The sequence below is a fragment of the Channa argus genome, chromosome 18, assembly GCF_033026475.1.
Source record: "Channa argus isolate prfri chromosome 18, Channa argus male v1.0, whole genome shotgun sequence".
In the NCBI taxonomy this organism is placed as follows: Eukaryota; Metazoa; Chordata; class Actinopteri; order Anabantiformes; family Channidae; genus Channa; species Channa argus.
This window is the reverse complement of record NC_090214.1, coordinates 13,223,755-13,245,000: the sequence shown is the minus strand read 5'-3', so window position 1 is coordinate 13,245,000 and position 21,246 is coordinate 13,223,755. Positions and strand designations below refer to the sequence as shown.

Genomic DNA, 21,246 nt, shown 5'->3' with positions numbered 1-21,246 from the left:
GTCCACTTTGAGTCTGAGTCAAGGTAAAGCAGTCACAACAACAGACTTTATCATTTAGTTTTGAAGAATTGTTGGCTTAAAGATGTCCCCTTCTTCTAGGAAATTGTGATGTGTATTATTTCAAAATTTGAGACAAGACAGTTCTTTAATATAATTGCGAGATTAAATACTAATAAAAATAATTATTTTTTGCTGACCGTGGTCAAACAGCATTTTATCCAATCGCCACAAAAGCTGGCCTCAATATGGTTTCTCTTAGTGTGCACTTATTCTTCTTCTTTCTGTTGTAGTTACTGATACATACACAAGTTGAAAGGTTCCTGAACAGGAGAAAGTAAATGATGTATGAAAGAGAGAATTTGAAGTTGAAGTTGAGAGAACGGAACGTGAATAATAGAACAGGGAAGACAGGTTTGGGTAATGTTTTGGGTGATACCCTGATATTGTAACATGGACGCTGTGCCTGTGAGCGACTATGAAACCCTAGAGATGTCCAGTGTTAATTTAGTCTCACCAGTAAGATCAAAAGAGACACTGGGACTGTGTGTGTGTGTGTGTGTCTGCTTGCGATGACTTCTAAGACCCCCCTTGAGCTGCCCAATATTCTTTTTCATATCCAAGCCACTGAACAGTGTGTGCTGTCAGCTCAGCAGTAGTGTGTACTTGTAGGAACAGGCACTCCTCTGCACGCCCCACTGATCTTTACAGGGGGCTGAGCACAGATCTGGAACACACAAACACAAATCCTATGAAGTGGGACCATGTTCCCATGTTATGTTCTGAAGTATCCATCTAAACCCAAATTTACACAAACACTGAGACACGCTACACATTTGCTACTTGCCCTAACCTGTGTATATTATGCACACAAATATACAATATAGGCCCGCAGACGTGCACATGGTCCCCATTGCTGAGCACAGAGGTGCGGTTATGGAGAAAACAGTGTGACCTTTTGAAGCCATTTCATTTCTGAGTGAATGAGGAGTGTGAAACATCCTGTGTGGCTCGGAAATGACTTTGCAGTGATGCTGAGTTGAGAATGAGGGCCCTGGAGAGATTGCCCAGCTAAAAGCGTCATTGTGGGGGATTTCGGGCCAGAGATCTGTAGACAGACTGCTACATGCTGTGATAGGTGGGAGGTTTGGATGGTATGCATGGTTTGAAGCCGCTGCTACTTTTCTTTTGGTCAGCTGTTTTTCATCTTCTTGATGACACATTCATTTGCTCAGTTATTGTTGCATATTTGACAGAACATTAATCAACCAAATTTTTATAAAAATGTTTTTATCTATATACACACTGATGAATCAAAATTTTAAATGTCTTTTTGGAAACCATGGACTCCGTAGCCTGTGGACTAAAGTGGAGAGGAACCACCCAGACCACCCAGCTTGATAACGGACAGTTTAATTGCATTAGTTCCTATGGTGTGGGCAGATTATACATCTGGAAAGGCACCATCAATGCTGAAGAGCATGTAGAAGTTTTAGAGCAACATATGCTCCATTCCACATGCCTCTTTAAGCAAAGACCTTGCATATTTCAGCAAGACAATTCTAAAACTCATACTGCATCCATCACAACAGCATGGCTTCGCATAAGAAGAGTCTGGGTGCTGAACTGGCCTGCCTGTAATCCAGACCTTTCACAAATAGAAAACATTTGGTGCATCATTAAATGAAAAATCGGGCAACAAGATCCACCACCAGATCAGTACTTCTAGCTGTTAAAATTTCATGACTGGTGTCTCTGTGTGACAAAGAGCCACTGTTCTTTTATGTTTAATGGCTCTTGCTGCTGAAGTGAGAATATAAAAACAACAAGAGCTTCCTAGTGGCCAGGGGAGCTAAGCCAAGCTGCCAAGTGTTACAAGGCATGATGCCCAATATGATTGTTCTTCTTAAAACACATCAAGCCATTGAATGTGAACTTTAAGTAAAGACGTTGTTGGTAATTCAGCTGCGGCTACTGAAGACAACAATAATACCTGCTTTGTTTTTTTTGTTTTTGTTTTGTTTTCATTCAGTGGATCTGCTTTGCTTTGCTGGTCACCCACTCTGGTTTATTGTTTCATCCTGGGAGCTGCAATCAAAGTTTGGCAGATCCCCTGTTTCAACAGGATCTGTGTGAATACAATGAATTCTCCCAAGACTGCACACACCCTGTGTCAGATCAATGCAAACTAACATAAACAAGTGAGTTCTCCTGTGCAGGTATTTAGAAAAGATCATTAACTGAATGAAGGATCATTTTGGGCTCCCAGTTTGGTTGGCAATGATAATAGGCACCTTAGATATCGATCTGTTCCTATCAACCCATTGCTTTTCTCTAAGAGCCTGCTCTGCTTTCTGGACACTTAGATGATGTCTACTTAGATGTGATAAGAATGCCAATGCATGTCAATATCAATGCACTCATGCACATGCTAATAGAGAAAATCAAGAGAAGATGAATAGGTGCTCTCATTAGAGGTCCTGGTTAAACACAGGCCATAACAGCTGTGCGTTGCTCTTCTTTTTATACTTATGCTAATTTGCTAATTTTAGTAATTTTCTTACAAGCAGCTTCTTATCTGAAGTGTTAAAAAGGCTACTGTTGATACTGAAAACAGAAGAGAGGGCATGTGATCCCCAGATTGTGAACTTGATGGCATGTGGATTATCAACATGAGAGCAAGCCACAGGGGAATGCAAAGGTGATACATGTACATGCCTTTTTCTGATTTACAAGGGCACCGATCAATGTGCAAGTGCCAGACTATGACATAAATGTCACTGTGGCTACATGTTGCTGTATGTCATGAAAGTACATGCACAGAGTGGGGGAGGCAAAGGCTATGTGGGGAAAACACAAGGAGAAAAGGAGAAAAAGCTAAAACTGAACTTTCCCTTAATTATTTTATTCTAAGATTTCAACTCTAGTGTAGGAATCATTGTTTAGAGAACAATCCCATAGTTTTTGAGACGTTTCAACCTGGATTGAAGTGGTGAGCTGACTGTCCACCCATTATTTCCATCCACAGAGCCATGCCATTTGCATTGCTAAAAACAAAGTTAGGATCCTGTGAATAAAGCTGAATCAAATGTGGATCAGTTCAAATGTGGCAGACTATGAAATCTGTACAATAACCACAAATCAAGGTTTTGCTCATGTAAACATTGTCATTATTAGCACCCTTTGGGAGGAAACCTCACATAAATGGTTCACAAAAACTTTTTGCTAAATTTAAATGTCATTGCAAAAGTTGCCCAATATAACAGCTTGGTTATTACTGGTTATTAAAAGGCCCAGCCATTGTGGCTCAGTTCTGGTCAGTTATAATATCTGCAGGGATATTTACAAGACCACTTACTCTCGTCTCAGTGGGTATTAAATTAAGCTTGTGGATTTACTTTTTGTCAAAGTGATTTAAAACGTACTTAACTTCAAATATAAATAAAAGCAAATATTCTGTTTTCCAAAGAGCCGAAATAATATTTTATGAGAAATAAGAACAAACATTTTCTAAAAGACATTTCCTTTCTTTAATGTGTGAGTCAAATATGTGCTTCTCACTTTGTTTTGTTTTGTTCTAGTTTCTGTTTTCCCTTTTTAATACCTCACACCTTTCCAAGTAAATGTGCACCAGTTTTAAATGTATACAACATCTATCAAGTATCATTACCTCTATTAGATGAAACACCCCTCTGTTCAGTGCTATAAACTAAACACACACAAGAAACAGTCTTGTAAAGATTAGTATAGTTGGCTCTCAAATATGCAGTAGTTGGTCTAAGATCTGCTGTTTAGTGCTCAAACACCCTGCAACTGTGGTTTATTATTATCAAGTGAGTTTATTTGTCCTGTTGATGCATACAGCAATCAAAGCTAACTTATTAAACATTTTGCACAGAATGAGAGAAATTAAATCATTTGGCTTTGAATTAGTTTGTCATGATTTTTTTTTTTTTGTTAGGAAAGCTCCTCACTCCTGGCCATACAGTAAAGTAGTGTTTCCTGCTCACTTTTTTTTTTTTAGAGAAAACCAGAGTGAATGGTGTTAAAGGTTATCCTGCTGGTGTAATGCATTGTGATAAGACTATTTAAGACTGTCACCTGGTGATGGGCTTTCAGGTAAAGAGCCTGTGGGTTCCAGGTATTAGGATGGGATTTAAAGTACTTCAGTTAAGTCTTGAGTTTAGATGTAATTTAAGTGAGAATTTCATGTTTCATGTCAGAAGTTTCTTTTCGTGTTTACAAGAAAAGAAACTTTTTTCTATTGTACAGTCTAAGATCACAACTCCCTTATTCATTCATTTATTCCACATCCCAGTGAGGGGACACACAGAGAGTGCAGCCACTCATCTCTGCACAATGCAGCTGAGCTACAGGGTGCTCCACGTGTATGTTCTCATTATTCGTCTACTGTCGAATTTACTTTTGACAGTCTCACTGTGCAATCACATTTTTCATCTTGGTTCGATGAAATTTAAGCTCTGACAGGAGCATTTCTTAAACTTTAGGTTCTCCTACATAAACGGCCTGCACACTTCTGTTCTTATAGAGTGCACACAGAGATGTGCTATGTCTGAAGAGGGGGCTAGAGAGTATAACCTCAAAATAGGTAGTACCTTATAGAAGAAGAGGAAATGGCAGATAATCGATACCCTATAGGACAGGTAACCTTGGCTCTGTGTATCACACATACTGTATTCCCAACATGACTGATGTACCCAAGGTAGTCAGCTTTTTAAAGAGGGGCACGGTGAGGTAAAGACATTTTATGATGCGTGGTATCTCACTTTATGATTGACTATAAAAAAAAAGGAAAAAAAATGAAGCTTTTTTTTTTTTTTCAACAAAACCCAGGGCGAATGTGAGGTGATTATCTGGCTAAACCTTTCACGGTTTCTGTTAGTCGCAAAATCTGGCAAGAGAAGGATGAGGCTGACAAATAAAGCTAGGTCTGAGCATTGAGTGAAAATGATAGACAGCCTTTCTCTCCGCATCTTTATTTCCATTTCCCGCTTGGTCCCATAACCACTAAGCTCACTCAAAGGCTCAAAATTCTCCGTGGCATTTTTGGGGGAGGATATGGATAAAGAAATGCATGCCGTGAGCGTTGCTTGCTGCAGGGAGAGACCTCTGAGTTCATCTCATTTCAGAGTTTCTGAGCAGCAGCAAAGTGACTGTCTGTTCTCTCCCTCTGCTCCTGCTGGAGCGTGCAGTGGACTTCCTCAGGGCCATGAGAGACCAGGCTCCTCTCTTCCATGCTGTTCACCACCCCACTGCAGTCAGAGGCACACGCCTCTCCTCCATTGCCACTGAACGACTCACATCGACTCTCATTCATTCTCACTCTCACATACTTTCTGCCACATTCAAAAAATGCATTTGGACCATTCTTAACAGTTGTTACAGTTTGAGCTTTAGATAATCTTAAAAAACTTTAAATAACAAAAGATATAACTTGTGATAATCTGCCATTTGATCACTGTGGTGCTTGCTGGCTTAAAATGTCTGGGGATAGAGTTTGTCTATATGTGGCTGCTAGTCTCTAAGGAGTATGTTCATGCTTAGACAAGTCACATACATATAGAAATGTGTACCCAGACACACATTAAAAAATAAAAAAGCAAAACAAATTCCACATTCACATACATTTGCAGCACATGCATGCATGGATGCGTGCATGCAGTAGAAGCACATGAACCATATTTCCTAAGGACTCTTCTTTTCATCGTGTGTCTGTACTGTGTGGTGTGATTGTTAGATTATCCACTCCCAGCCACAAAAACCTCAACACATATTTTGTCACACATTATGTTGTAGCACCCAACTCCCCCTCCGCCGGGAAGCAGATACAGATCTTTGAGCTGTAAAAAATGACTTCTGCAAGAGCTTAGCGCAATTACAGCCAACCACAGACCACATCGCTTGTATGTTTAACTAAGTCTAGTAGAACAGTGTTTTGAAATGTCAGTGTTTTGCATCACTGTTCTCTAGTATTGCATTGTAGAGCCTGAAATTCAGTTTTTTTTTTTTTTTTTTTTCCAGCTTCACTGTTCCACAAATTGTACTTAATATCGTAACACATGGAAATTTAGGCTCAAAAGCATGTCTCTAACTCACGTTGGCTGCACTTTTTTACAACCTGCTATTGCGGTTTGCAATAGACTTGTCCTTGTTTTGATTTTTTTTGTTTTGAACATAAAAATAAGGAAAAATGACACTTTCATAGAGCAATGTGAAATAACTGTTATTAGAATTTTTGACAAAAGAATAGTTATGATTTTCATTTCTCTCTTGGTTGACTTTTCATTTTTACTCTCTCACAAATGGCATCATCGAGCGCAGAATTCAGAGAGGTGAGCAGTGTTAGATTAATGCTATGTCTTTAGTTATTGATATAAGAGGATTGCTGCTATGCCTATAGTTTCACTGCTTTGTACATAAACTAATGATCAGTCTACTGCATTATGTTTATTTATGCCAGTTGTGGATTTGCAGAGGTTTTGTACAAATGAGTTTCTATCAGTAGCTAAAGACAATAATTTTTTTTTTTTTTCACAAAAAATGAGATTGTTGTTGTGGAACCAACATCACTGGTCCATATGTGCTGTACATTTGTATTTAAAGACGGCAAGCTATTATATTGAATACCTGCCCATCTCTTCTTTTAAGCATAATTAATTTTGTAGTTTGCATTAGATGAGTTACTGGAGCAGGTGCAGTGCCTGGTGTCCAAGGCCCATTGACTTTCCTGCAGTGTAACCTTGCTGGAAATGCCAGACCATTACTCACCCGGCTCCTTTTTGCCAACTCACTGCATTATTCTTATTCACTTAAATGCATCTGATTTTATATATTTGCACAAAGAAAAAAAACATCCCCAGTGTACAGGACACTGTATACTTGAAATGGATTCACTTGGATATGATTACCATGTGCAGAGAGTCGTTATTTATGACACAGGTCTCCCTCGGTCTAAGCACACCACCGCATCATCTGTCACTGTCACTACTTTTATTTGACTCACTTTCAAAGTGCGATTACTTGACTGTGAGAGCGAGCTGGTCACATCATAAGCTCACGTGGGCAATCTGTGGTCTTAAGTGCCAAGAGCAGAGCCCACATAGTTAAAGTTGAAGCCTTCGATTACCCCTGTGGGTGCCCTCGTAGGAAGGCTAACTGCTGCTTTGCTCTATTCAGCACATTTGGCCCCGTTCTTTCAAGAGCTCTCGTCTCCTAGTTCATCTCATCTAAACAACCACTGGCTCCTTAGTGACTCCCTGCTCTGCCATTCACCTCCTCCTTTTCTGACACTGTACAACGCACAACACTAGGCCCACAGGCAATGGACAGAATTGAAGTGTCATAAAAAGCCCATTCGTGTCCCAAAAGCGTCTTCAAGGCAGAAGGCTTTGATTTTTATTTTATTTTTTTTTCTCTTCACACAAATGGCGAAGTGCTCTTCATTGCTGTTGCTCCACCACCAGGGAAACGTGATGCCCTGTAGAATGAGTGGGGAAAAAAAATCATCTTTATGCGGACAAAGAAATGTTTGGAAGCTTTTGGAAGTTTTCCCCAGTCAGGCATAACTAATGCCCAAACGGGTGGGATATGGTCTTTGTTTCCATTAGTGTTACTTAAAAATTCCTGTTGCAATGAAATACATTATTTCCAAGTGAGCTGACACAGAGGATGGATTTTAAATGTCATTTTTAGCAGCAGTTACATTTTCGATGTAATTGAGGCAGCTAGCGCAACACATTGGCTGTTCAAGAAAGGACAGCTTCCAAACAACTAATTTCACCATTGTTTAAACAGAGTAATATGTAATTACTCACTGAATCACTATTCCAGCAGAGAAAAGGAGTTTTATTTTTCTGTGCTCTAGATGATAAAATTCAGCTTTTCCGTTTTTTTATTTTTGCATCAGAGAACATAAAAATGAGCAGGTTTCAATTTTTGGGGACTATCACTTGCAAAGAAATAGTGGTTACTGCAATTTGGTGTAAGGTTGGTCAAGTAGTTAAGACAAAAGGTGATTTTATTCTGTTCAAAAGGTTGTTGTTGTTGTTGTTGTTGTTGTCCCCTTGGTGAAGTTGGTGTGGTGTATTTATAGGGCAGATCAGCTTTGCCAAAAACAATCACCCAAAAAAATCACCACCTCCCCAAATGAAGCTTCAATATATCTGATTTTGAACATAGATTTGCTTCTTATTTTTCTCATTCAAAGATGAGCAGTTTATTTAAAAATCATCTGATTTCATTATTCAGGTATTATTAAACAGAATAACATGGGGTCTGGTGGCTCAGTGGTAGAGCATTGGGTTGGGATGCAGAAGGCATTGGGTTCGAATCCCAACCCACCAGGTGTGGCCCCACCCAGCCACCAAGGGTGACCCTGGTGCCAGTCCTGAGCCCGGACAAAAAATGGGAGACTTGTGGCAGGAAGGGCATCCGGTGTAAAAACTCGTGCTAAATCAACGTGCGGAACATGTTCCGCTGTGGCGACCCGTAAAGGGACAAGCCAAAGGCCGTTTAACAAAAATGCCAAATAACAAAAAATTGCCAGCACAAAAACATTGTATTCTGATCGACTGTTATATCATTTACTTCACCCATTCACATGTAATTCCAAGGATTTGGACAGCAGCTGCCACCATTTTCAGCTAAATGGCTTTATATTGATTCATTTCTTCAGAAAGCTTTGGTTTCTTCACCTCTAACTAACACCACTAAAAATGAAAGCACCTTAAAATCACCTGCTGGCTAGATGGAATATAAGTGACGGACTTGGACCAGTGCTGTGCTGTCTGTGTTGTGCCCTGCTGAGATTACAGGTTATGGGGCATCCCTGTGACAATTTCCGACTCAGTGAATACTGTAAGCATGATCTATGGATGATGAGCTGTGGCATCTAAAATTGTTTTAGTTCTTCTGTCAAACTGTTTAATTTGTTTTTTTGTTTTTGTTAAGTGTTCATTATATCAAATGTAGCATCTGCATATTTTACGTATATGAAGCCAGATCACAAGGGCCTTTGTGTCTTGGCAATATTTAACATTATTCCTTCAACTTTCTCTGAGTATGTAGTAATAATAATAATAATTAGGCCTTTGCGGTCAATTTCTCTGTTTGTTAAGAGATGTACATTTGCTGCCTGTGGCTTCATTTAAAACATGGATGCCCATGTGATAGTGAGTCACACTTCTCCCTCTCCTCCAGCAGTCTAAGTTCAGACTAAAAGGTGAGATGAGAGGCAAAGGCCTTGGAGAAAGTGAGATGACAAGGGTGCTGTAAATTACTTATGTTCAGACTCAGGGAATTTATTGACAGAAATGGCCCAGAGGCCATTTTGGACTTAAAGAGGCGGTGAGATTTGTCAGAGAAAGAAGCAGCCCAGGTTTTATAGAAACTTAAGGCCCAGACTTCATTGCTGATATCTGTACGGTATGAAGCCCTGCCCCATCCATCTCGCTCAGGCCACAGTACTTCATTTTGCCTCATTTCTCTGAAAGGGGAAAATATGATGCCACCTATTGATTGCTGCATAAATGTGTTGCCTAGTGATGAAAGATGAGATGTGCTTTTCTTTTATGTGGTCCGATTAACCTCCAGCTGGGAGTGGGCACTCTGCTCTACCATGGTTCTCCTGCTGTGTCACTAAGTGTCCATCACATGCATTATTAGTGTTGCAGTGTGTTTGTGTTGAGATTTCATGCAGGACATTTTACTTAGCCACTGAAGACCTTTTTTTTTTCAGGCTGCACTGAATTTAAGGTTGTGAAACTTAAAACAGAAAATAAGTATATGTAAATTTGATATTAGTTATATTAGTTCTTGTTTTGTTTTTTAGTTTTTTTGAGTAGAAGGGTAATATGATATTGTTATGCTAAATACAGAAATTAACAGTTTTGTTATTGTTTAATATATTGTCACTCCTATGGTTTTGGAGACATTCGGTCCTCTGCCCTTTGTGTGTTCGCAAGAGTTTATCAGAATCATCTTTGATAAGGTTTTAAAACTGCTTGACTTTGCCATTGGCATTTTCTCCATTTGAGCAGCTGCTGACATTTATATAGCAGCCAAAATACCCTTTTCATTCCATTGTTCTGTGGATGAAAATGAAAAAGTTACCTCTCACACTGACCAACAGCAGGTCCGTTGATGGTGACTTCAAGGTCCCCTAAGCAGTTCATCTACAGAGCAATCTCCAACATAGAGCAAATGTTTAACAAAAGAAAATGCCATGTAAAGATCACGTCTTATTTGTTCGTCCTTGTGGACTTAGGTAAATTTGTATTTTCAAAAGCTATTTTAAATGCCAGTATCAGAAGACACGAACCAAGATGTGCTTTTCTTCTTCACACATCAGTGGAATAAAAACCGTTGGCGCTTCCTGATACAAAAGTGGAAGCAGAGACTAACAAATAACAGCATCACACAGCATGAAAATGGCTTGTTATGGGTAGTTTAACAAGTGTCTTTGGGTGATTTTCTTAAATAAGGACACTCTGCTTTTATTTCTTCAATAAGTGCAAATAGCTGCTCTTCCATAGTTTATTTATTTATTTTTTTGTCTCCTCGGGACAATTGAAAGATGACTCATATTAGACAGTTTGGTTTGAAAATAAAATGAGACTTAGGATGTTGAAGGATTAATTCAAAACAAAAACTTTTTACAAAGTCAATTTAAAATTGCGAAAAAATAAATATTTACTTCATTCTAAGATATTTTCTTACTGGACTGGTTCCTAAAATATAAATCCTTAAAAACAGGAGTACAAACACCTGCCTCTCCTGGAAGTTCCCAAAGTATCTGAGAAAATAAATATTTACTCACTTATTGTCTTACTGCTACCATATGTACCCTTTTTTGTAGAAATATCTTTCGAAACGTATCTTATTGTGGACAGGTGCCTTTGATACCTCCCCATTAAGTCAGATGCACAAAACAACTGGCAGCACTACAGAGATATTTACTTCTGAAGGTTTTTGTAAAAGCTTCAACCTTCTATCAAGCAGATAATTCAAATGATTTCTGCATAACTACTAAGTTTTGCAGCATGCTACTTCTAATTAAAGTGTATATTGACCTGCAGCTTTAAGTGAACCTATAATTTGCCTGTATGTACAGAAGAAAGTAACACTACATCTACACAGAAGGTGTAGGCTGTGTAACCTGTCAGCAACAGGTCATGTTCGTGTGCGCGTTTGTGCATGCGTGCGTGTGTGTGTGTGTGTGTGCGTGAGGAGTTCAGAGACGATATAAAGTGTAGATCATCCCAATAGAGACTGTTTTGGGGCAAATCACAGCTGAACAGACACATGGACTAGATTTACATTTCTCATGCCATGCTTGTCAGTGACCACCTGTGGTTGCTTTTTCCGTGAGAGAAGAGGGAATAAGAATTGCATCCACAGGTTGGAAAGCGGTGAACTTTTGTAAAGGAGTTTCTAAAACAAGCTACAGCAATGTTCTGCCATGCTTGAGCTCCAAAAGAAAACAAGTCTAATTTTAACTGAATCGTACAATGAAAGAGGCATCTGGGTCATGCACATCATCTCTTGTTGTGCTGTAATCTTTGACTTTTTCTGAACAAGAAGACATTGCCGCCCACTTTTCCATTCCATCTCTCATTGCTGTTCATTTTCCTACATCCTACCTAAATTGCTTTTCTCTCTTTAAATCTGATATAAGATCTGATTAATGTATTACTGAACTCAGGCCAACTTAATACATTTGATAAGGGAGTGGTTGCAGAATGCACACATGGTGGAGGATAAAGACAGGATGAAAAGAGAAGGAGTAGAAGGAGGGAGGCAAGATGAAGGGATTATATTTCTTGGGTGTTCTGCTCAGGTCGCAAGGGATGAGAACAGGTGATTATAAGAAACAGTTTGATTTAGAGCCACACATTTCTGTCTTGGGGACATAAATGCTTTAATACCACGTTGAGTTTATTTTAGAAGTTGCTTCCCGCATGTTTTGGAATGTCATGGAAAATGCTTTAAATGCATTTTAATTTGAAGTCCCATGGTCCTGTGGGCCCCCTGGCTGACAGTACATTAATATAACATCAAGACATTAAATCCTGAATCTGACGTCTGTCTACTGACGAGGGCAGTCTGGTTTCGCTGCATGTTTGATATGTGATCAGACTTGTCTGCCTGCGTCCTCAGGGGCTGGCAGTGTCCAGAAATCTACCAAAAGAGTTTACAGCCAGGATTTACCACTGGGGTTAAGTTATCTCTTTTTTCATTTGCAGAAACAGTGCTGTAGACATGATTTACAAGTACAGTATAGCTGCAGACATGAAATCCAAGGGCAACTCAGGGCTACAAATCACACCAGCTTTGCCTCCCTATTTATGATGTCCCATTGCTGTCATAGAACGGGACATATTCTAAATCTGAAGTTACAAATTACAGCGTTTTTCTGTTGTAATGAGGTATTTAGTTTCATCTGTGTCAGAGTAAGTGGAATATAGGACACTGTGTCACATCCCCCAGAGAAAAAAGAGACATGGAAATCCTCTTACTGTGCTATAAGTAAGATCCAGCACCATCTAAACACCTGCTCCCCCCTTAATAATGCTGTGTGTGTGCTTTGTCATTTCTTAAGATTAAACATCATTCTCTCAGTCAAAACTGTGTAACAGCCATCACTCACCATCATCTCGGTGAATTTGTTTACATCTTTTACTATTCCTGCCAATCATGGATGCAGTTACGAAAAGTTTAACTAATTTACATCCGAATAATTTGTAGGTGTATAACATGAATACAAACACTGCAACTGCAACTGCTTAGAATGCTAGAGAATAGTGCAACTAATTTATATTTATGAATAATTTTTCTTTTCATGGCTTTGTTACCCATATCAGCATCAGACATTTTACAATTAATGCATATGATTATAAAGAAGAGAGGTCTGTAATTAGGTTCAGCTGTGTGGTTGTTTCATTTGGCCAGCCAGCACAATTTTCATAGCTGTAGTGGAGAAACAGGCAGTTTCGAGAAACTTTTCTATTCATTTTTGCATAAAATTGACTGAATAAAAAACGATGTCACGTGATTGACCTTTGCTATCCATTGAGACTTCAATTTGAGTATTGGTCTGTGTCATATTCAAGTGAGTGGACATCTTTTAAAAATAGCTATAGAATTGTACCTGAACCTGGCTCTGTCAATCTGAAAAGCTGCCCTGATAGCAGGGATTGTCACAAGTCACAACCAGACCACGTCTTCCACAGTATGCAGTGTTTGAGACAAAAAATTCAATGGGTTCTCATGGGCTAGATCAGTCCAAATATTCAGAAGTTGATGGCAAAGGGTCAGAAAGATTTGCAGGATGGAGAGAGTCAGAGATTGACGCAGGCTTCAGGGTGCTGTGGGGTCTGCTGAATTTGTACTGGCATTGTGCTTGGTTTACCATTGGAGTGTCAGCAGAACTGACGCTGTTGTGCATTTAATTAGCTGCATTCATTGAGCACCTTTTTTTTTTCCTTCTGTGTATGTCTGTTTGCAATTCAGAGCAACAGTTGCTGACATACAGAGTACATGAGCGGTAAAGGCTTTGTTTACTTGAGGTGTGTGTGTGTGTGTGTGTGTGTGTGTGTGAGTGAGTGAGAGGCAGACCCTACAAAGCATAGGTCACTAGGATTTGGAAAGAGCTTACAAGTGTGTTTTATCAGTAATACATGCCAATAACTCCTCCCACTGCCCTGCCCTATTTTTGTCAAAAAAACAAGTGTCTAATGGAAATGAAGTTTTCCAAGGCTAATTTCAGAGAAATAATGTGTGTGAACTGAACTTTGAGCTGCTTCTTGTGAAGTGCCAACTTGCAGAAGAGTGAGAATCAGTAAGAAAAACAATTGGAAAATGAGATAGATGTTATTGGAAATTGGTGCTAGTATAATCTGAGTTATGTCATGAAAACCAAACAATTCATTTTTCAAAATGTAAGCTTTTAAATTGTAAGATGTGTCATGCAAAATACAGTAGGGACAGGTGGATGCCATTGTACTGAGAACAAGAGGAAGCTAGTATTCGTAGTTTGGACAGTTTAACATGACCAAGAGTTGCAGCAGCAGATGTGATACACAGCCTACAGAGGCAATCTACTTTCAAACTTGGTGCCCAATTTCAGCAGTTTGTTCAAAATTATACACCTCAATCATATCTCAGAAAAATCCTAACACAGACACAATGCACAGATTTCTTGGTGGTTTTAATGTTTTGGCCCCCTCATTCATTTTAATTGTGGCGGGCAAAACATTAGAACCACCTCTTCTTATAATGCACTCCAGTATGACTACAGTATACCTACTTTGACCTCAACAAATAAACACATCGTAGAATTATAATGTTTCAACCTAAAAACTGAGAAATTATAACCTTTAGTAAAGTAGAATATATGGCGGAGCGGAGTATTGTATTGGATTACATTAGATTGCACAGGTGATCATAATGTCATGTATTCCATTCCACAGCTGGTCATATTTGCCTAATTTGAATAAATATTGCTTTGTAAATTTAACTTGGTTGTATTTACAATTATGTTTAAAACTGTTTCAATCGAAACCATTAATGAACAATATTTTAATGTAGAGTTAAGTTGCAGGGTTTACTAGGATCATCATACTGGTAAGATTGTACATCAAAGACATTAAAGTATTTGCGTTAATATTAAGGTCATGTCACCCAACTTTAGTAACTATATCTGTGTTAGAATGTAGTTTGGGCATTCATATTTCATAATACTTATTGCACCAATGTTTAATATTGCCCTAATACAAACTATAAAAGTAGAACTTTTCATGTTTCCCAATTTCGATAAGAAAACATTTGATCAAAAAATAAGTAACAAGAAATTTTTTCCCAAATTATTGCTGTGTAGTAATTATCTTGGTATTTTTCTAGCTCTACCGTTTTGTACTAAATAAAAATGCCATGTGTGCACCAACATATCAATCAAACTGCAATATCGAAATACATTTGCCAATTAAACTTTACAAAGACAAAGGAAGATTGTTTTCCAAGACCTTCTTCAAGCTGTCTCATCAGCTTCCTCATTCAATTTTAATGTTTCAAGCTCTGAGTTGCTCTTACTTTTCTTTTAGTTTCCATTTATCACACTGTATATCCAAAACGTGATTAGTTATGAATGTTGTATAGAATTAGGAAATTGTTTAAGCATCTGACATGGAAATCACAACTTTTACTTACCTAATGGACATGAAACTTAAGGAATAGCTAGTAGGACAAACAGTGACAGACAAAAGATCAAGTGATAAGAGAAATAAAATGTGAAAGTTGGAAGAGGGGACATAGAGTTATCGTGTCATAATGAAAAGGCTTGAGAGCAGGAAGGAAAACAGACCAGCCCGATAAGCCACTCCAAAAGACACAAGTGCTTCCAATTGAGTCTAACAGATTATTTTAAAAAAGAGCAGCAGCTCATGAAAGTAATATCACATGGAAATATCTCCCACAAACTATTTAACATTCAGTGCTAGAACTTAGTGTAGCTATGATATCCTCAGGTTTCAGACAATGCATGCAAATGTTATGTGAAATGTGAAGGACCATCGTCCAGGTTGAGAGTTATTTGCTCCAAATTTCTCATTCCCTTTTCTAACGGTTGTGGCTGGTTATATTTTTGTTAACAGGATGTGGACAATGACTCTCTCTATAAAGCTAAAAGTAATATGATAATGATGATGATGATAACCACACTTATTCTGGATTGTTGGAACAAAGTTTATCAAGCACTCATCGTTATTTTCACTCTCTGTTTCAGTGGTGGACAGCAAGGTGAACCTGGAGGGCCTGCAAAGGTACAGCCCCATGCCTATCTATCTGCCTGTCAGCTACCGGATTCTCAATGCTGAGTCAGCGTTCTTTTTACAGGAGGCAAACCAGGACTTAATGAGGAACTCCAGCCTGCAGGCTCGCACAGAGTCTTTCTTCATCCACCAGGCCAGGCAGATGCCGTCTGTCAACGCTAGCTACGGGCCGTTGTCTGTCCAGCAGCCTGTGCCTCTGGAGCTGCTACAAACACTGCCGGCACCCTTTAGCACACCCTCCTATACTTCATCATCAGTGCCAACATCAACATCATCCCCACCTCTCTTTACATTCAACTGGAAGGTCCACACCTACATCATAAGTGAGAGTATTCACCCTAGTTGGCCAAAGGTTCAGGTGTTGTTTTACATTGCAGGAAGGGACTGGGATGATTACAGCGCCATCCACAAGCTGCCCTGTGTCAGGATGTTTGCCTTCCATGAGACTCAAGAGGTGCGTGGCACATGCAGGCTAAAAGGTGAACTGGGGATATGTGTAGCGGAGCTGGAGCCCCTAGCCAGCTGGTTCAGCCCGCCTACTGTCAGGCCGGGGAGGCAGAGGGTCTCTGAGCAGGCCCAGGGCACTCCTGTGGAGCTCTACTACATGGTTCAAATCACGGACAGCGGAGACTGCAGCTCAGAGGACTCAAGGAAGGGCAGCTCCGTTCGCACAGACCAGCAGAGGCCGATGGGTTATTTTGCAGGGCATACACCCATGCAGCGCATTGGGAGTGTCCGATTGTTTCAGCCACTGTCAGAGCTAAAGTTGGACAATAATTTTGTGGTTATGGCGCCCTCCAAACCCATCCGGCAGAGAGAAACTGTCTCAACTTTTCTGGCTCTGTCCACACTTTCTTCAGTGCATATTTTCACCCTCAGGTGAGTCAGCCTATAGAGACAACTGCTTACTCTGCTGCTGCTGCACCAATATTTCCTCGCTTTGCAGTTTAAACAGAATAATACACTGAACATAAACACGGTTGAAAGAAGTGCTGGTAGGGATTTAGAGAAAGCCGTAGTGATAGATGAAACCTGAACTCCATAACCACAGATCTGACAATGCACAACATAATTTACAATGTACCTGTCTGCCCCCTAAGTATGAAGTTGTGCTGAGGCACAAGTCAAGAAATTCTTAGTCACTGCGTGTCTTAGTCATAGACTAAAATGAATCACGCACAGTCAATCTTTGTTAAAAATATTGTACAATACTGTGTGTAATTGCATTACCAGACTTCTTCTTTGCAGTTTTTGTGGTAACACAGGTAAAGTCCAGTCACTGTATTTCCTTTTTCCTATGATTGGATGCTGTTGTAGAACAGCATTTTTAATCAAAATAATCTGCAGTTGGCAAAATAGGAGATGAGATTAATCTCCTGCATTACAGACCAGAAAATGTGTGTGTGTGTGATAAGCTTTTAATTGGCCACACCACACTCCAGCCCACAGACAATGTTACCATGACACTGCCATTTAACGGCCCAGAAGCTGTTTTTTAGCTTGTTTATTTAGGTCATTTGTCGGTTAATCATAAAAATATAATATCTTAAATGAAAATCCAAAACTATTTTAGATCTTTTAAATCCTTAACCTGCTTTGACATTAGACATTTTGCCATTTGAATCCTATTTCCAAAAAGTTGGGGTGCTGTGTCAATTGTAAATAATGGTTTCGAAAAGCTATTTTTTCTCCAACTTTTGGCTGATGTAAGATTTTAGCAATTTCAAACGTTTATGCCCTCATTTGACCTATTTTTTACCTCATAATACTCCAAATGTTTTCATCAGGTGACAGGTCTGGATTGGAGGATAGTTTAGTTCCCACACGTGTTTATGACAGAGCCCTGTCATTGTGATGAAATATGGTTTTGGACTGGGTTGCTAAAATAAGCTAGGCCTTAGCTTTTAAACTACATTTACAAATAGCTGGGTCATCCCTCTTAACTTTAGCATAAATTACACAGGAGCCATGATTCTTTTATCAGACCACAGGACAGCCTTCCACCTATCCTCAGTCCATTTTAAATGAGCTCAGGCTCAGAAGACGGTGATGTTCTGCTTGGCAGAGTTTTACCTTGCATGTGTGGACGCAGCAAACTTTGATTACTGAAAGTTTTTTTCAGAGGTGTTGATGAGCCCAAGCAGTGATCTCCACTACACATTCATGTCTGCTTGACGGACTAAAGATTATGATTCTTGCCTACAGAGATTTGTTTAATGTTTTAATGATGCTATTTACCACAGATGATGAAATCCCCAAATACATTGCTTGTTTGATAACATTATTCTCAAGGTGTTTTTTTTATTAAGTGATGAACTTGATCAAATCCCTGTTTCTGAAAGACTCAGCTTCTCTGAGATGTTCTTTTAATACCCAATCATCATACTGACTTGGTGATCACTAACATCATTATGTGGTGTTTATTTAAAAGATTTCTGCAACTGGAAGTTTGAGCTATTGTATTACAGTGATGCAGTGAACTTGAATGAAATAGCCAAATCTGACATTATATTGATATTGATATTACAGATATTGTTTTTAGCTGGTATATATTTAAGGTTTATATTTTGGTATCACCCACTATTTTTTTTATCTAAAATATTACTTACTGCTATGAGAAGACTGTTGTAAATTGGCGTTAAAAAAATAAAGTTGAATTTAATTTAATTAAAATAAGAGCTTTAAATCACATGTAGCCAAGCTTCTCTATAGAAGAAATTAACTGCCATTGACTGCTATAGATGAAATGACTAATTGTGATGTAATAAGACTGTTGGATGTTTGTTGGTGTTTGTTGTTTCCTTTCAAATATCTGGAAGGATCTGAGAATGCTTAAGACTTTCCAAATAGCATTTTTGACCGTCTGGAGTGGATTGTTTTTACTGGAAAACACCATAATTACACTTTGCCCCATTTATGAAGGTTGTTTTTATGTGCTCTCCTTCAAAATTGCCTGTCTAAAGCAAAGTTTTGAAGTGATTCGACAACAACAAAGTAGTTATTGATTCGTTGAGCTCCGTCTCATACATATTACTATAAAAAGTGACTGTAATTGCACTGTGTTGTTTGGTGCAAATTAAGGTGTAAGGAATATGCATTTCCACTGGGCTACTTTTATGCCCGAGATCTAAATCATGGCAGATGAAACAGTTAGCAGTCTCAAAGTGGGGCTGTGACAGAGAGCCTTGGCAATTTGTCAACCCTGGTTGAGCAGGAAATCTGCCAAAAAGCCTCATTGCTTTTTCTCTCACTCCAGTGATGATGAACTCCCATGAAGTATTAGCGCTCACAGTGTGTGTTTATCACTTTTGTCAGCATGTGTGTAAATGGAACCTTTAAAGATGGTATTTTTCCTTTAGTGCCTTTTTGCACCAGCGTTGCACCCTGATCGCTCAGATGTTCATCTTTTTTATGTTTTCCGTTGGGATGGTGCTGACTAAAAATTCAACCAAAATACTTCATTAGCAACTGAAAGATTTAACCTCAAAGTGTTTGAAAATCACAGGCTACTTTACAGCACTTGACTGCTAGCTTACCAAACTAAGTATCCTAATCATTAAGTTTGTGTCAGCTTTGTTATGCGTTGCTTTTATCCTACAGGACTAAAGCTGTGCTTACATCCAGTGTCTTTCTCTCCCTGCTGCTGAATTTCTTAATAATACAAAGCTTCACTTTAAAATACCCTTTAACCATTTGCTATCTTCTGATGGGTACTTTGACTTGGGTATGTTTAACACTGCCACTCTGCTTCCCCCTCACAGTGTACTGTATGTGTTTGCATGCTGTCGGCCAGTGTTTGCCTTTGCACTGGTGTGGGTGTGTTTATGGACAGCTAACTGTCCATGCAGCTCTGTTGCGTTTCTCTCAGAAACCAGGCATCACAACCTATTTATGCACTCTAGGGTAACTCCTTTCTCCTCTTGCTCCATCTTCCCCACCCCAGCCAAAGTTGTGACCATAGAATACAAAGTATCCATCTCCACAACATCTGCTGCTTTCAGATATTTACTGTTAATTTCTAATACAAATTTTCTCCTCCTTTTACCGTTTCTACATTCTGAAGCCTTTTGTTGCTTTGATGAAATATTGTGTTGTGTAATCCTCTTAATTTATCATTTACAATCAGATTAGACATATTTGCTTCCAATTGCCTGGGCAGAGCTCCGTGATTTAATTTTTTAATTTTTTCCAAGTTTATTAAATGTTTTCTCGAACATTCTCAGCAAACAAATATTAATATCTTAGCCTGAGAGCTCCATATACATTACAAGCACCAGGCTTACATTGAACTTTTATCTGTATTTGAATTACTCATCGATATTTTGGTCACAACGGTTAATTTAGACCTTTTTCTGATATCTATGTGTTTTAAATTATGTGTGAAAAGGAAAAAGCAAATGCAAAACAGTGATGTTATACACAAGCCAGAGAACACAGGTGGGGAGATTGTTTCTCTGTAACATTAAACTGCCTTTAATGTTTCAGTTAATCATAATCATGATCATGAACTCATCATGAACTAATCATGAACACAAACACCAAGCTAAACCAGATTGTGAAACACTTTGATTAATATGTTAATTTAAAAAGATAAAAGGTTTATATGGGCATGTCAACATACTGACTGATAACCAGAAGTTATAGAGTAGGTTTCCTCAGTTGGTTCTCTACATCCACTAAATTGTAAATCTTGGCATCTTTGTACCCTGTCAACTAAAAATTACATTTCTATACAACTTAACTGCAAACAGAAACATGTTTTTTGGGGGAATGTAACATTTTAGCAGACAACATATTATGGTACATCTAAATATCTCTTCTTATACTAAAACATCAATTTTTCTAGTATTATTTAACTTCTTATGCCTCCACACCGGCAACAGTGCTATCCGGCTAGTAACGCAATATCTCAGGGTCGCCTTTGGGAGCTTCTTCAAACTTGGCACTAACATCCAACAGCACAAAAGAATGAACTGATTAGATGTTTGGGGTCAAATAGTTGAAAGGGACAGACATAAGGTCACAGTAACTGTTACCATTCTTCTAAAGGGGATATTGCAGTAATGCCTCGAAAGATTTAAATGTGGCACAAACTTCCAAAAGGAATCAAGGATGAAGTGATTTCCGTTTTGCGGGTCAAAAGTCAAGGCCACGGTGAACGCATGTCCATCAATTCTTATGAATGTAATATTTAATAATTAGTTTCCGGCAGGTTCTTCAAATTGCGATGAATTTCCACTTGGACCCATGCTTGAACTCATTAGAATATAAGTCTGGACAGCCATACATGTCAACTAAAACCTGAGTGGTTCCCCAAGACATGCAGCTGCAATGCAGAAATTCTGGATTGGGTTTAGGCACTCAGCGCACTTGGTTAAGGTTAGAGAAAAATTGTAAACTTGCT

At 38.9% G+C, this 21,246-nt stretch overlaps 1 protein-coding gene across 2 annotated transcripts in view; it reads left to right on the top strand.

Moving 5' to 3' along the window:
• si:dkey-112m2.1 (transmembrane protein 132D) overlaps positions 1-21,246 on the top strand; it is a 140,266-nt gene that overhangs the window by 31,154 nt on the left and 87,866 nt on the right. For both annotated transcript variants that reach the window (XM_067484941.1, XM_067484940.1), the window contains exon 3: positions 15,797-16,721. In XM_067484941.1, the coding sequence (XP_067341042.1) occupies positions 15,797-16,721 (925 nt within the window). The remainder of the gene's footprint in view (positions 1-15,796; positions 16,722-21,246) is intronic.